The 16,663-nt window shown below is 42.6% G+C and overlaps 1 protein-coding gene across 1 annotated transcript in view; it reads left to right on the plus strand.

Annotated features, from left to right (window-relative positions):
* Positions 1–783: 783 nt before the first annotated feature.
* CNKSR3 (CNKSR family member 3) overlaps positions 784–16,663 on the plus strand; it is a 60,848-nt gene continuing 44,968 nt past the window's right edge. The window contains exon 1 of the mRNA XM_071435148.1: positions 784–931. Within this exon, the coding sequence (XP_071291249.1) occupies positions 880–931 (52 nt within the window). The 5' untranslated portion in view covers positions 784–879. The remainder of the gene's footprint in view (positions 932–16,663) is intronic.

The following is a 16,663-nucleotide window of genomic DNA, read 5'->3' on the forward strand; positions in this document are numbered from 1 at the left end:
TCATTGAGGAAGAGGAGCAGTGGGACATTTGTGCATGCTACAAAAGGGCTTCAGGCTGCAATTTGTTGCTGAACCAGATAGTATTGTGATAGACACAATGAAAACTCCTGTTTTCTTCATGTTTCCTTGCGGCACGGAAAGGTGTTTGCAAGGCCGATTTATGTGCTCAGTGCTAGGGAACGGCAGAAGCCGGTATGCTGGGCACACAGTTCTGGAGGTCAGCTCTTTAACCTCTGAGAAGACACTGACATTCAGTAAGGACTTCCATGGGCTTCGGGAGGTGGCCAGGACACAAGCGACAAATTTCCCACGAGGAATGCGAGTCTAAGGTGTAGCTGATGGCTTAATGCAGCCCCCAAGAGAAGTGAGCAAAATAAAAGTAAACTCTTCGGGCGAAACAGCCTCCACACCCAAGGACGCTTTTAGGCGCGGGATTCAGAATCAAAAACCCCAAATGCCAATTCGGGGGCAAACGTGGTTCAAGGCACTCTGATGCTAAATTTGCCCCATGGCTGTGACTCACTCTGAGCCACCACCGAAGCAGGGCGCAGCGCCTGGCCGCCGCTCCACCCCATGGCCCGCCCGCCGCTCCCGGGGAAGGATGCTGGGCGACTCCCGAATCGCCGTCTCTCCGGACCTGTCGGAGCGGGAACCCCTGGAAGTTTTTTCTCGGCGCTTTCCCAAGCACGAGGCCCGGGCGGGACGCGGCACCTGGGGGCGGAGCGGGGCGGGCCCGGTCGCGGCCGGCGGGAGGAGCCGGGCCCGGGAGGGGGCGGCCTGGAGCGGCGCCGCCGGGATGGGAGCGTGAGAGGGGGCGAGTCCGCGGCCGGAGGAGCTGCGGTCTGAGCGGGGGCTGGTGCCGGCAGGCTCGGACCCGCCATGGAGCCGGTGACCAAGTGGAGCCCGAAGCAAGTGGTGGACTGGACTAAGGGTAAGAGGGAGCCGGCCCTGCCGTCTGGACGCCGGGGGAACTTTTCGGCGGCGCGCTGGGGGTGCTCCGCTGCCGCTGCGGCTCCTCTGCCCGGCGGGGCGGCGGCGTGGGGAGCGGGGGAGCGCGGCCTCTGCCAGCGCCGGCCCCGGCCGAGCCCCGGGACTGCCCAGCGTGGTGCTCGGGAGCTGGCGGCTTCCCGCGCCCTCCTGCCGGCGCTCCTCCGCGCCTGCTGGCGCCTGCTTCGCCTTGCGGGATTTTCCGTGTTGTTTTGGTTTTTTCTTTTTCTGACGCTGGGACAGAGAAAGTTTTGCAGCGAGATTGGCTAACTGCAGGTCCACGTGTATATATACATACATATATATATATATATATATATCTGCAGTGGGGTCTCTACCCATGGCTTGGTCCCCTTCTCCCTGGTTCGTCCTGGCCAGCCTGCTTGCATGGAGCGGGGGATTACCGCGCTCCTTCAGGCAGGTAGGAGGATCGTGGAATCAGAGGAGTTCAGGTTGGAAAAGTCCTGCGAAAGTTAACTTGCAGCTTCTCAAGCGAAAGCCGCTGACAGTTCGAAAAAACTTCAGGTTTGTAACTAAAGCAAGAAGTTTTTAAACTAGCTCAACTAAGCAAGAACTCCTGTTCAGCGGTGATGGGACTGAAGCGCTGGGCTGCCGCTCGGAGAGGTGAATAGCGGCCCCTTCGTCCGCCAGTCTGTCCGTCCATCCCTCCGACCCCTCATCTCTCGGGTGCGTGCTTGTGTCCCTCATCCCTCTCCCGCTAGCATAAACGTCCTCCTCTCCTTCGAGGTTTGTTGGCAGTGCTGACATAGCAGCGAAAGCCTCGGCGGGGCCGTGGTGTGCAGCCCGCCCAGCCCCGGGGGGCTCCGGGGGGCGGGATGGCTGCGGGCGCCCCGCTCCTGCCCGGGCATTTCGGTAGCGCTGGGTGTTACCGAGGCTTCCTCTGAGGGCAGGTTCAACCCCGTGTTGTCATGCTGCACTTGGACCCTGCGAGCGCTTTCCGAATGCCGACCGGGGTGTCGCAGTTCCCGCTCTACAGGGAATGAATCAAAAGGGAAGTGGAGCTATGGGTTGGGTGAGGGATTTATGGCTTCTGGAGCGCGCGTCTCTTTTATTTTTTTTTTCTTGCGGCATTAGGTTTTAGTGTGATCCTCTTTGGTTACATAAAGTATTTTCGCAGGCTTAGCTGGAGTTTAATTTGCTGAGAAGTTGGGAGTGTTGTGAGGAGTGCAGGTTTGCCCGCGCTGGGGGCGGCGCTCTCCCTCTCTGGCTCGCAGCAGCCATTTCTGCCGGCCGTCCCTCACTCGGGACCAGCGCGCCGCTCGCACCGCGGGCCTGCGGTCAGCGCTTGGCAGCAGCGCGGCCCCACACTCATCCGGCAACTTTGGAAAGCAGAATCGTATTTTCAGAGAGCCAGAGATGGATACTCCCAGCCCTCCTGAGAGTGAACATGTGCCTGAAGGGGCCGGTGCCAGTGAGGGACTGTCCAAGCAGCCTTTGTGAGGAGAGGATTCCACACAAACGTGCTGTGAAGTTATGCGTTAACATATAAATAACTCCTCCAAAAAGATCTCTCTTTTTTTTTTATGCTTGGAATTGGTTTAAACAGGAGTGCATTGTTCCAATGAAATAAGCCTTTTGCTTTGGCATGTGGGATATTTATATAAAGCTTTTCCCTCATTGTGTTTTTTCTCTTGGGTGCTGAAAGTTTGTTGCCTTGCCAGATTAAAGAGTAAACCTGCTAATCATTTTAAAAGCCTTTATTATTCTTAAACATGCTTGGCTTCCTTTCTTGCATAATTTATTTTACTTGCAGGTTCCTTGAGCAGGTAACTCTTCAGCTGGACCCTCAATTAGTGTTATGCAGAATAATTTGAGGGCTGGCTGTAGTTGGGGAGTGGATCTTCTGACTAATGCAAACACGTGTACTTTGAAATGCAAAGGAATAAATTAAAGACTCCTGGTGACTTTTGTTTGTGCTGTTGTTTTTTAGTTTCTAGGTAAGCGTTGGACTTGTTTAGTACACAGAGTCATTTTATGTCACTCCCTGCATGACAAGACTGTAATAAAGAAATGACATGTGGAAAATTTTTCTTTATGGTTATACTTTCATCTCTGAACCTGAAAATAGAGGCTTTAATAGCTAGCTAACAGCCTTGTTAGCACAATGTCTCATAGTTTATTTTCAACCTGAAGTAGTTATTTACTGTGTAGTTCACAACCACTGGGTTTCATGTTTGACCAAGACCAATTTAATTTTAACTTATGAATATTTCATTTAATTCTCAAGGTTAGTTTGATGAACAAGTGTTTGGAGGGGAGCTTAAGCTCTTTGTTGTCTTGCACGTGCCTTCTGTGAGAAGTGATGCCATGATCTGGTTGAACTCTGGGCAAAATTATTTGGCTGGTGATATCTGCTGCCAGTAGTCAGTGCTGTGGTGCTGTGGAGATGTATTTTAGGAGCATGATGTATAAAACTGCTGGGAGATGCCAGCTCTCAGTGGGGAGATTGGTTTTGCAGATAATGATTCTTACTTATCATACAATGGTAAAAAATTTCTTTGCAAAATGTTGAGAATGGTGGAAATAAGTGGTCTGACTCAGTCCATATTAATGTTTAATGTGAAACTGAGCCCCTTCTTGCTCCCCCCCCCCCCCCATCAAACTTTGATAAATTAAATATTTTTTTATAACTTTTCCAGACCAAAAGGAATCATGGAAACTTACCCTTTTCCATAAAACAAACCTGTAAAAAGTAAAATCCCAAAGTAGGCTGTATGACCACTGCTGGACAGCTTATTTGATCCTGGTCAGCTTACTTTTTTTTTTTAATGTTGCTTTTAAGTAACTTTTTAAACAGGGTAACTCTTGTTCCTGAAGAGTTTTGCTCTGAGGTTTTGAGATGTTCAGTCCTTGGAAAATACTGTAAGAAGCATTTATCTAGCATTTAAAATGGAACCTATCAAGAAATAGTAAGTTAAACATAAATATTTTTAGATGTTTGTTGTCAGGTTTTAAATAAAAAGGGCTCTGTTCATTGTTACCAACAACAGCTGATACAAAACACAGTTGCTTGTCTTCTCTTGCTAATTCAGACTAGAATGCTGCTATTTTTTGTGAACAAGGGTGTTTTTTCTGGCACAGGGTGCTGTACTGGCAATAGCAGGCTATGCAGCTAATAAGAGCTGGTCTAGTTAAACTGAAACTGCAGAGGAAGACTTGTGCTTTTATTGCCAACAATTTTCTGTGTACATGAAGCATTTTTAAGCAAGGATGTGATAACTTTTTAGCTACAGCATCAATGTTTGGAAACAATCTGATTTTTTTTTCTATAAGCACCACCTTGATTTCTGTCTGAAAGAAGTGATGGTGTAGTTAAAGGTTTCTCTTACAGCACAATGAATTCAGATAGTGTTTAGGGGGCATATTCAGCCAGGAAAAGGTATGCATTTTCCTAGGATGCTGTGTTGATTTACTTGTGCTTGGGCTGGCATGGAATTTGTGCTCTTTAAACAATATTGTCTGCACTGTTTCCTACCTCTGCTGAGAAGATGTATTTGGGGTTTGGTTCTCTGGGCTGTTCTGAGTTGATTTTTGTGGTGGTACAGACTAACATCTGGGTAGTGTTGTAGTTGACCTGTGATCTTGCTTTTGTGCAGTGTAAGATGCTTGGGGGCTCAAAGTCCTCACCTGTATATCACAGCACTCTCTTGTGTGCCTGAATTTCTTGAGAGTTCCTCAAGGAGTACTCCCAGAGTTACTCAGCTTCTTGCAGGTCAGGTGAGTGGCCATAGAAGTTGCAGCACATTTGCAGTACACTGTATAAAAGTGACTTAATTTTACTGGCATAATGACATTTGATGGTATGGTGAAACTTTTTCTGGTCTCAGAAGTCCCTGGCTACTGGAAACCCTTCAGTTAAGGTCATTCCTCAAAAGATGTGAGGAGGAGAAGGAAAGCAGCATTTGTCATAGAGCTCCTGTGTGAGAAATGTCACTGTTGTCTTAGGGACATCGCTGTGCCTCCTCTTTGTTTGCCGTAGCCTGATCTGTCTCTTCCCCCTTTCCCCAGGCTTCACATGCTTGTGTGAGCTGTGACTTCAAGCAAAATTTTACACGGTAAAGACGAATTTGACATGCTTGTGGTTAGAAGCCTCTGTTGTTGTGAGGCTCCATTACAGTCTGGCCTTTGTCACTGGAGCTGTAGACTTGGCTGGCTGGGGATCACATCTGCTTTGGGCTCATTATTGCACTCCAGGTTCAGTTATTCCCTTTCTCAGGAGTTCATGGACATTACTTATTCCTGCATATGTCATGAAATACTCAGATTTCCTGAGTAAAGTACCTCGGATGCCTGGTAAAGCTGTTGGGCAGCTACATTTATAGGTATGTCTGGGAAAAGAGGGAGAAATATGCTAATTTATTAATAGTTAGCAATTAATCTTGAGAGCCTGGTGTTCTTTTTTTAGAGCTATCTTGCTTACCCAGGGAGATTTCAACAAGGTCAGTCCTGTTGACTGTGTGTGCTGGGAGCTGCACAACAGAGCTGGATTTTAGAAGAAGTTATGGGTGATGCCTGGAGTTATTTTTTAGCTTTTCTTTTTAGGCATTCTCAAGTGAATGTCGTTGTGTTCAAGTTATTTGGGAAAATCTAACACTAAGAAACCCCTGGTATTTTGCTTTCAGTGAGGAATAGCAGGGAGAGCTGCCCATGCCTGGGATACAGAACAAAGTTCTTTCCTCTTTTCTAACCTTTTCTTGGTTACCTAAAAAATACTCTGTATGAGTATTTGTTAATTAGATCAGAGAATAGTATTACATAACCACTCTTTGCACATCCAAGCTTGCCCATAATGTTTTACTAGGAAAAGGTGGACTATACTAAATACATCTATTTATATTTATTTGTGGGCTGAAACAAAGTAAAAACTAGCACAATGAGTTTGTACTACTGCAGTCTTAAAGTTATTCATGCGTTGTTGCTAAGATGAGTGAATATGTATGAAATCAAAGTTGGCCTCTGTGTTCTTGTGTTTAGATCACGTTTTCATGGGTTTTACTGTGTTGCACTTTCTTGAGCTGCTTGTGGGTGATTTTTTTTTCCCCTTGATGTTTGTATTCACAGTCGGCTGTGTTTATTTGCCATTAAATTGCTGTTCAAACTACTATAATAAAACATCGGGAACTCTAAAAGTTGAATGCTCTCAGCATCGTGTCTGGAAAAGCAATATTTGAAAAGCTAAAAATCACAATAGGCATTAGTGGAAAAGTTGATTGTAACTTCATAGAATGTAGTGAAACTGCCTAGTTAAAGGTGCAGGGATTGGCCACCGTGCAGGCTGCTTTTGTCCTTCTTTCTTTAAAACTTGAGGGTCAGGAAGTAATTTGTATCTGTTGTTGGACACTTCTATAGGAAAAGTCCCATTTTTGATGAAATATTGCTTGGGCTCCAGGTTTTCAGAACTCTTGTTATGTGTTCCTTCCTTGCACTTCTTGCCCGGTACCCTGTGTTTTCAGCATGCAAAACTTCTTAAACGAGAATCATGCCTCTCCTTGTTTTTACACTCATTAGCACATTGCAAGAGCTACAGGAAGACAAAGTACAGGGGCAATGGATAAAAATGTATGTTGAAATTTGCCATGATGATTTATTTTCTGTAGTAAAAGACCCCAACAAAAAGCTGTTACTCAACATGTGCTACAGGATGAATTGCAGTTATGAGTGATGTGTGAATACACATCAAGTATTATCAAGTACTCAAAAGTGTGTGGGGGTTTTTGGGTGGTGTTTGTTTGTTCTTTTTTGTCTCTTAAATCAAAATTTCTGAATTGCCTGGTTTAAGACCTGGAGCTCCTTCCAGGCATGTCTAACTGGTCAGGATTAGGGAATTGCAGAAGAGGTGGCAAGACTGCTCAGTGTTTTGTTTGCTCCATCGTCTTAGGACAGGATTTTCACTGATGCTTCACACAGAAGGCATATTAATAAGTCTAAACAGTGCCTCTGTGAATTAAGTGAAAGACATTGATTTCTGTTGTATATTTTCCATAGAAGTGATGATATTGTTCTGAATTTGCACCTTGTCTTTGCCTAATGGTATCACACAGTCAAACCTTGCCTTCCTAGAGGAATGGTGTATCTGCAGTGTTTCTCCTTGCTCTATCCTCCACACACCCCAAATAAGTCCTGTCAAAAGGAGGGGGTAGTGAGGTACTGACCAATGGCAAGGCACATTTGAGGAGAGGAATGGAAGGGTGGGCAGGAGTTAATTGAACTGGAGTCACTATAGCAACCTCTCACACATTTATGGGAGTTCTTCAGGCCCCAGCTGCCTGTGGTGATGGGGTAGCTCAAGATTTTAGTGTGTTTGTACACAGGGCTGTTGTAAAAATAAAGGAGATTCAAATAAAAATGCTGTTTGTGGGTCTCTGGCTGATGTTAGACCTGGTATAGAGTCCTTGTGTCATTTGGGCTCTCATTACCAGAGTGGGATAACTTTGGAGTCTGAGTCTATCATTCAGGTCCCTAGGCCATGCTTCCTTTGCATGAGGAAATTGCCTGTGGGTTTCCATATGCTTGCCTCCATCTTTTCAGAGTACAAGCAATGACATTTCACAGCTTGTAGGATCTGCAGGAGGTGTACTGAGTCAGCCTGATCTGTTTTGCTGGCTTTAAACATTCATTACCTATTAAAATAGATATTTATGGTATTGTGAAATGTAGCTAATTTTCATCAAGCATCACACATGCTGGACAAAACCAAGCATCTGTGTTTGATTTGGTGAGCTCAGATCACTGACCTCTGTAACTCTGGTCTACAGTCTTGTGTTCAGCACCTGGCTGAATTCTGTTATACTACTGTATCAGGGCTGTGTTAAAGTAGTTTCTAATATGCTCTTCTCTATACAACGTTTTAAATGAAGAATATTCTTTGTCACTGTAATGACAAAATATATTTTTGGACTGTTTTTTAGACTAGTAGTTAGGTGTAGGTAAGCAAAGTGTAGGGTGTGTTGTTGCAATCAAAGCTTTGTGGCATAAATGTGATCTTATCTTGCTCCTTGATCAAAGGAAAGAACTTAATTGGTGCTCATCAAGGGCTAAGGCTTCTGCTAAGCAAGTGTTGGTACATGCTTCTGGGCTAATCATCCTGATGTCTCTGTCTTGGGTGTGCAAAATGAATGTTGCTTAGGTTGCCATCCTTTTATCATTGTGTTTATTTATCTCATAGTCTTGTTTTAATGAAATTAGGTTGGCTGGGTGAATGCTTTATTAAAAGCTCTGTAATAAGCCCATTTTATCATTAAATAAAGGAGACCTTCTCTGGTACATGTGCTTTTCAAGCCAGAAGAGAAGGACTCAAAGTTTTGCAGGAGGCAGAAGGCTGTGCCTGAGCAGGTCTCTTAGCACTGCACTGCTGACTGTGGGTGGGGAGGGAGAAGGGATCAAAAAGGGATGAACACTTATTTTCCCTCCTCTTCCCCCTCCTCACCCCCCCCCCCCCCCCCCAATAAGCCTTGTCCTATGTAGAGGGCACTAAGAACAAGTTCAGGCATGCCTGAGGAATGTGGCCTGAAAAACATGTGTGGAGGATGGAGATGTGCCCAGAGAGTACTGCAGAGGAAAAATGGGAACCTAGTGAAATACAGATACCTACTCTGATGTGAAACCTTTTTTGTCCTCCCTCCCTGTCTTGTTCTAGTCACTGCTTCACTGCATCTTGTGCAAGGTGTTGGATTCTGTTTGGATTCTGTCAATTTCAGCAAACAGAATTATAAAAGTATTATGGCAAAAGTTACACTTAATATTTGTTGACATTCCTAAGGTGAGCTGTAATGGAAACTTTGGAAGAAAGAGGAGACAAAAGATAGATATGCTATAAATTCTGTATGTTTGTAGTCTTTTTCATCCAAATTTGTAGTATGTCTTGTGGTATTTGGACTTTGTTTTTACTAGAGGGCGTAATGTAACCTCTTGTGAAATATAATCCCTGTGTCAACATAAAAGCATTGTAGTTGTTTCCTTGTATTTCAAAATAGTTCATCTTTTCTCTTGGCTATACCTACTTCACACTATTTCAGACAATAACATTGGATAAATAAATCTATATGGGATTGAAATAAGGACTTGGAAATCAAACCTGCCAATAACATTTCTGTATCTTGCTGGTTTTGGTTTTGTCTTCTCATAACATATTAGGCATCACTGCATTAAAAAAAAAAGGTAAGAACATATTTTGCCCTCAGTTATGATTATAATTTAAAGATAATCTTGGAGGAACATGTAATATTGGAGTTTGGCTGAGGATGAGTTTCATTGCTTATTTGTGGGGGTACGCATGGGTTTGGTGCAGCAGTGCCAAGGCTGGAGCATTCAAATGGACTGAGGTGGGTGCTGTCCTTCCATAGCAGGTACTCTCTGCCAGTGGGTGCTCTGAGGGGTGGGGGGATCTGTTTTTATGGTTGGTCTTATGACAGTTTCATGGCAATTTAATATTTGGGACTAGGGTACACCTAGGCTTTGGGACTAGGATTCTGGCCAATTGCACTTTTATTCAGATTTTAAAACTTCAAGAGAAGATGACTGAAGAAGAGCCTTGAGAAACAAAGCCTCTGGGAGCTGATGAAGTGGTCTTTTGTTGTCTTATGCAATTCTTCTCTTAATTTAAAATTAACACATCGTTATCATGGTGTCCCTGGTGTTACACGTTTTTTATTCTATTTCATACAATAACATTGGACAAATAAATCTATATGTGGTTGAAACAAGGACTTGGAAATCAAACCTGCCAATAACATTTTTATATCTTGCTGGTTTTGGTTTTATCTCCTCATAACAGACCACAGCGTGGTGTGTAAGTTCCAAGCTAGTTAGCATCTTTGGTGTATAAAATCATCACTTCAGACAAGAGAATTAGATAATCCCATTGGATGTTGCCATGGCACCAGTAGCAGCAATATGTGCCATTTTTTATTGTAAGATTATTGCTGCCTTCTCAAGGTGATGTATTTGGAGAGGAATTCTAGCTCTCAGTAGAGTCAGTCATGTGCTAGGCATGTCTGGAGACTTTTGCTGATCTTCCTTTCATGGAAATGATAATTTCCAGGATAGTCAGGTTGTATGCACGCTTGCAGGTTTGCTCAAATTAACATGGCTTGGCTGCTGCAGAATACTGAATGGACTGTGTGGTTTCTAACACATGTATAATTGAGCATAATGCATGTAAATTTTACTGTCCAATATCATCCTCAATTTTCCAAGGGTTAAGAGAGCCTTGAAATAATAGTTGGAAACTTAATTATCTTTTGTGGCTTTACTGAATTATATTTTGCTCCTTATTATTCTGCCCTGTCATTGGGTGTTGTCAAAAATGTGAAACTTGTGAAAACTAATTTTCAGGTAAGATTTAAACTATTTTCATTCTGCCCCTTATCCCCCTAGCAGCTTTGCTAGTTAGACATGCATGGGTCTTCCCTTGAGATGCTTCTTACACCTAGGAATTATGCACTGTCTGGAAGTTGCACCAAAAAAATTGCAGTCAGTAAGAGATTTAAAAATAAAAGAAAAAAAAAAAAGAGCCCAAACCCAATTTAACTGTGAGAAAGAGGCAAATAGCCATCAATCAAATTGCCTGACTTCCCAACAAATACCTGATGGTGCTTAATACCCATGCAAATACCTGTGGCTTAAAAGTATCAGCAACACTTGTCTGGAGCTTCAGCAGAGGGTCAGAAATATCTTGACACCCCTCCTCTAGGAGGGTAGAATATCTGCTCACACTCTTGCCTCTTCATCATCATGAAAAATGAGGATGTCAGATAGTCTGGCTGAGGTGTTTGTAGGACTCTGCCCTGCCCTCTTCTGCTCTACTTTTTGTCTGGGAAGGTGGTAGGTCTCCTGATCAGTTTAATGATATTTTAGACTTGCCTATGGTTCAGACAGAGTCCTCAGCTTTGCCACTGATGATCTTAAGACACCTTTGGCTTTGTTATGGTTGGAGCATTGCACTTGAACTCTGAGGTCTCTGCTGTTTTAGGGAGTAGCATCATAGCTAGGGCTGAAAGATATGAAATAATGAAAGTGGGTCAGGCAGCTAATTGTTTCAAGCAATTGCTTTAGATGTTTAAAGTGATTATAAAATTATGGAGAAGCTCAAAGATTTGGTGTTCAGCTGCTCAGTTGATACACCTTTGTTTTTTGACCCAGTTGTGACATGCTTTAAAATGGCTGTTTTATTTGGTGCCTCAAGACAGTATGGCCTGGTTCATGGAAGGCAGCCTGAGGGCTGGGTAAAATAATGCAAGGAGTAACTTTTAAGAAGATAGAATTCCTAATGGAAATGTTGCAGAGCTCTTTAAAATGAAGTAATTTATGCATCCAAGTAATGACAGCATCTCCTAGGAGAATCCAGTAGTGACTCCTGGGGATCTGTCCATGATGGAAAAGTGTATGCACCATCAGCTTCTTTCTGTTGTTGTCGTGTCATTCAGCTTGTAAATGTCATTCAGCTTGTCATTCATCAGCAGGTGCTAATGGCTGGTGATTCTCATGTGCCTGTACTTATTCCTCCCTGGTGACTGTCAGACTGTAGGGTGCTAGGCATCCGTGTTTCCTAACCGAGTAGGAGGTTGTCATCCGAAAGCTTGGCTATCTGGCAAGTGCATCAGCTGTTGCCTTGCAGCAGGCTGCTCCCTGACTTGCTCATGGGTGGAACAGTAATCACAGTGTTTGCAAGGGTGCACACACAAAGGAGAGGCAGATGTGAGTAATGGACCTTGCTGCAATCAGCCAAAACAGTTCCACATGGTGCTGCGAGAAGGCAGCCAAACCAGATTAAAGGGATCACCCCACTTCTTCTTGGGAGATAAGCGGCAGGCAGTTTTGCAATGTTTCTTTTTGTTTCCACTGTGGGAACAGGCAACAGAGTGTTAATTGCCAGAGTTCAAGAAAAGGAGCTCTTGTGACTAATGAACTGATTCTTCAGCCGCAAAAACCTTGTAACTTTGAAAAGGCGAGCTCTTAATTGTGTGGTGGCTGTAGGGCGGGAGGGATTGTTGCTTCGTATTAAGCACATAAAGTTATCAGGAACACAAGGTTCTTGTGCTAGACACACAAATAATGTAGAGTGTACTGTTGCTGCTTTTGGAAAATGAAATAACTTTGTGCTTGACCTGTTGAAGGATAGTATTTATTTTTAGGGCCAGCAAAGACCAATAATGAGTATAAAGTTTATTCTTGCTGCAAAGATGTTGACTTATTTTCCTCATGGAAGGGTCATAACCTAATACAGCTGACAAGGCATGGAAGCAGCCACCTTAGGAGACATGCTTTGAAGGGGATAGTGCTTTTGTGTTACCTGCAATTAGCTTGTAAATGTTGTGATTAATATTAATATTGCATGTGATTGAATTCTGTGCTCTTACTTACTTTCATTTTATTCCTTTGGAAGTGTAATTCTCTATGCTATTGTGAAGTTCTTTACAACAATAAACCAGATGGGCAGAGGCTTGGTGATGAGATGTATGTATGGGCTGATGGAAGCCCAGCTCCAAATAGAATGGACTGAAGGTTGATTTTTTTTTTTCCTCCAGGTGGGATGGGTTTTCTGTTTTACAAGTTGACTTTTGCTTTGCCAGGAAGTTTTGCTGTGCAGTTATCTCTAAAGGGTTCCCTTGCTGGGGGTTTTGGCATGGAGGTGGGTGGGGGTCTGGCCTGTCCCCTCTATCCATAGGCTCTCCAGGCCTGAGCAGTTTACTGTCTAGGACCAGGGAATGAGGAGCTGCTGTTAGCTCTGGCTTGCAAGTAAGTACATGCTTTTGGTTTCTGTGGCTCCCATTCCAGCATCTTTTCAGCAGGATTAGTGTGTGTGCATGAGATGGGTAACAGCAGCTGAAGTTTAGTGTCTGCAGACCAAGAGGTTGATGACAGTTTTATATCTCTTAGGGTTGAAAACATTGGGCTAAAATAAATGTCTTTCATATTTCACATGAGTGGGATGGGATATCTGGAGAGATTAATTTTGGGATTAGAAGACTTCTATGTTGCCCTGTTTGTTGTATGCTTGTAATGTTCTCCTGTGGAATGCTTGCTTTTGAGATACTGCTATTTCTGTTGATTTGAAATAAACATTAAGAGGAAGATAATGCAAAGAAATTTTTTGTGCTTGCTGCAGTTGAAGCAGCATGGCTGTCTAAAGGTCTGTTAAATGGCTGCTTTGGGGTGAATATCTACAATGAAAACTTTCAGTAGTTATTTCTGATCAACATTACTCTTTTGGCTGTACTTCCCTTTATTCCTTGTATTTTCCTGTTAATGTGATCTTTCCTAGATGATATTCTGTTGTGTTGGTCTTACTTGGGTAACTTGTCACTTACTTGACATAACTTACTTGTCTCCTGTCTGTTTTACAATAATTTTCAGAGGTATTTGGACTTTTTTTCCCCCCATTGTAAAGAAGATGCTTATAGATGTGAAAAAAGAAAGTTTTTTTTTTTTTAATTTGTTTTAGCCCTTGTATGGAGAGCCCTTATTCTTTTCCAGCTAATGGTAAGAAGATGGGAGTGCTTGGTGGCTTCTGTGATGATAGCTTGCAAATAAGTTGTTCACAATTTTCTGCTTATTGGTCTCTGTTGCTGGTGCAGAGGGCACTGCTGGAGCTGGTGGATTTCCTGGTAGTTTTAGTTGAGGGGATGTGGGGAAGGTGTCACTCTCAGCAGTCTCTCTCTTCATGGGGATGCGAAGCCAAGTCTGCATAAACAGAAATTAATGTGTGAGACACTTTCTTTGCTGTTCAACAACTTCTAAATATCACTAATGTCTTTAATTCAGAAAATAAACCCTCCTCTTTCTGCCTCTGCCCCTCCTTCTCTTCCATTCCCCCACCATTCCCCACCTCGTGTAAGGACCTAATGATTAACTCGGGTGTAAATAAGGTCACTGCAGTGCCTGTAAGAAAAGAATAGAGCGATCAAACAAGCTTCCATAAATCACCATCTTAAAAGTCCATTTCCATAAAGCTGACAAATAAGGGCACTCTCAGGGGTTAAAGTGGTTCAACCTGGTTGCAGGTTCTGTCTTCCCTTGCAAAGTACTGCACCAAAGCATTACTTCTGAATTTATGTTTGCAAGTACTTTGGGCCCAGTGAACAATTTCTTATGATTTGGAAGTTTAAAAAGTCAGTCACTGACTGGAGATTGCTACTCAGCAGTGACCATCTGGCAGATTGACTGCAGAAGTCCAGTCTGAGGACTTGAAGAGGTTATTTGATCTCCTAAAGTAGCTTGAAAATAAGGCTCTGTGATACAAGAGATACAGTATGCATCCAGGAGAGAGGCTGCTAAGACAACTTGGAGTTGGTCAAAACAAATAAGTACATTTAAACAAAACTTCTAATATTTCTAGATAGGATGTATTATCTTTTTATTACTGGGCAAACATCTGCTTCTAAGTTTTTGCACCTTCCAGTTTCAAACAGCCCTTATATCCACTAGATGACATTTTTAAAAAACAACATAAATGTTAGGAATAAATGTCCTGGCTTCTTCTAAATCAATATTTCAGGGACCAGAAAAGCATTGAATATTTTACAATGCTCATGAAATATAACCTAATTCTTCTTTCTACCCCATTCTTTAAGTGTAATGTTAGTCACGGAGCTATGCAAAACACTCAGTTTCACATGAAACCTTGTGTTTATTACTTCTCATTGCTTATGTTCTTGATACTGATTTGCAAAGAAATATGAGCACGAAGAGGATGCTTGATGTGCTCCTTTAAACTTAATGCTATTTGAAATGCAAGTGGAGCAGAAAGTAGAAGAAAAATAAGAAAATGTCTAGGTGACCCTAGTAATAGAAATTAGGGAGGGAAGTACATTGTATTGAAAAAACAGGTGTAAAAATTATCACAACCATTGTTTTTAGGACAGCATTTACATCTGTATGCTTCTAGCCTGTTTTTAACCTGTTTATTGCAGCAGGGGGACAATAGGTTATTTTTGGTATTTCAAGTAATGTTACAGGTTCAGCATCAGGGCCTATTGTGAAAGATTGCATGCCATCTTCCACATTCATGCACACACTCATGTGGGGTGCTCCCAAACGACTGAATTGTGTCAGGCACTGCAAATGCAAACCATTTATGGGATTTTCATCCCTTCTTGCATTTGTTTTGCAAATACAGAACTCAAAGCTTTAAGGGGAGATTGTCCATTTAATAATCTCTTGGAAGAGAGGCTGTTAAGTGGCTATGTACCACTTTCACAAATGCCATCTGATCCATTCAGTCTTATTTAAAAGCCAATTTAGAAAATCCTTCCCCTTGGTTACTATATAGCAGTAGAGTGGCTGATGTGAAGTTTGGCATAACTGAAACAGAGAATAGTTGTTTTTAGCATGCAGAAGTATGGTGCTTACAAGGTGGATCAACCACTAGGGTAGCACATTTTCTCTGTGAATGGCTTGAGGGTTTTAGGAGGTATCTGCCAGTTTGTGCCTCTTGTAAGGGTTTCTGTTATCTACCAGTTCATGCTCTTTCAGCTATTGACTTTTTGTTGACTGACACAGTCATGGGAATTATGTTTTGTACTTTTTTTTAAACTTGAATAATTAGTTTGGTATGAAAGCCATCCCTAATAAAAAAAGTTAACCTACGGAGAAAATGGTATTTTGCTAAAAAAACCCTAAGTGTAACATTGTTCTTATAATAAGAAAAACCAAACAAAAAACTTACACAAAATCGTACAGATCAAACAAAAAACCCCGGCCAACTGTATAGTGGCACAGAAAAATCTCAGTATGAGGAAAACTTGATTATTCATAAGAATTCAGGGATGCCTTGTAGACAAAGAGAATAGTTTAATGCATTAAAATAATGAACTGAAGAAACACTGCTTTGAAGTGTCAGTAGGTGAAAAATAATATAGGTGGAAATACAGGTGACTGTTCTACTGGAGTTACCTCTCTGTGAAGCAGAAACACTTCCTCTTTCAGACACCTTTGAATTTTTGACACCTTGAAGTTTCATCTTGTGATGGTGCTGGTGTAAGCTTTATGTTACTGTGAATGCATTAACATTACAATTGAAATTCCAAGAGTCTATAAGGGAAAAGGCTCATTAAGTTGTCCATGAGTGTTCCTACGTCTGCTCTCGTGAAAATTGTTTGAATTTGATTGTGAATTACTTTATAGTAATAGTGAAGTTAGGTAAACTGGAAAAGTACAACGGTAGGAAGATTTGTAAGTTCAACTTCAATGTCTGCTGCTTGGAAAACTGGATTAAGGATATGTGAGAGTTGGAGTGAAACCTGCCAAACATACCTTTTGTAAGGAGTTAAATGTTTTGTTGTTTTTTTGGGGTTTTTTTGCAAGCAGTGCAACCCTACGTCCTATACCACATTGGGTTCCTCCCTGTCCTCTCTTTTGTAGCATTCACTGTTGTAGAGGAATTCTTGGCAGAACAAGCACATGCTGTACTCCTGCAGGGACTGGACAACCCTGGCCTGCAGATTACAGAGTTACTTTGAAGACCATGTATCGTCCTCAAACACATAGAACAAGGAAGAATGAACACTGTGCAAGGACAAAGCCGGATGCCAAGCAAGATATGAAAACGCTAAGTTAGCACACCCTAGCCAAAGCGCTTACAGTGTGACACCCGACAGCAAGTAATGTGTAGGCATGATTGCAGCCACTTAACCAATGAGTGTTGGGCAGTAGTCAC

Source organism: Agelaius tricolor, unplaced genomic scaffold (assembly GCF_023055355.1).
Source record: "Agelaius tricolor isolate 1412-34295 unplaced genomic scaffold, bAgeTri1.0.p SCAF_1, whole genome shotgun sequence".
Lineage (NCBI taxonomy): Eukaryota > Metazoa > Chordata > Aves > Passeriformes > Icteridae > Agelaius > Agelaius tricolor.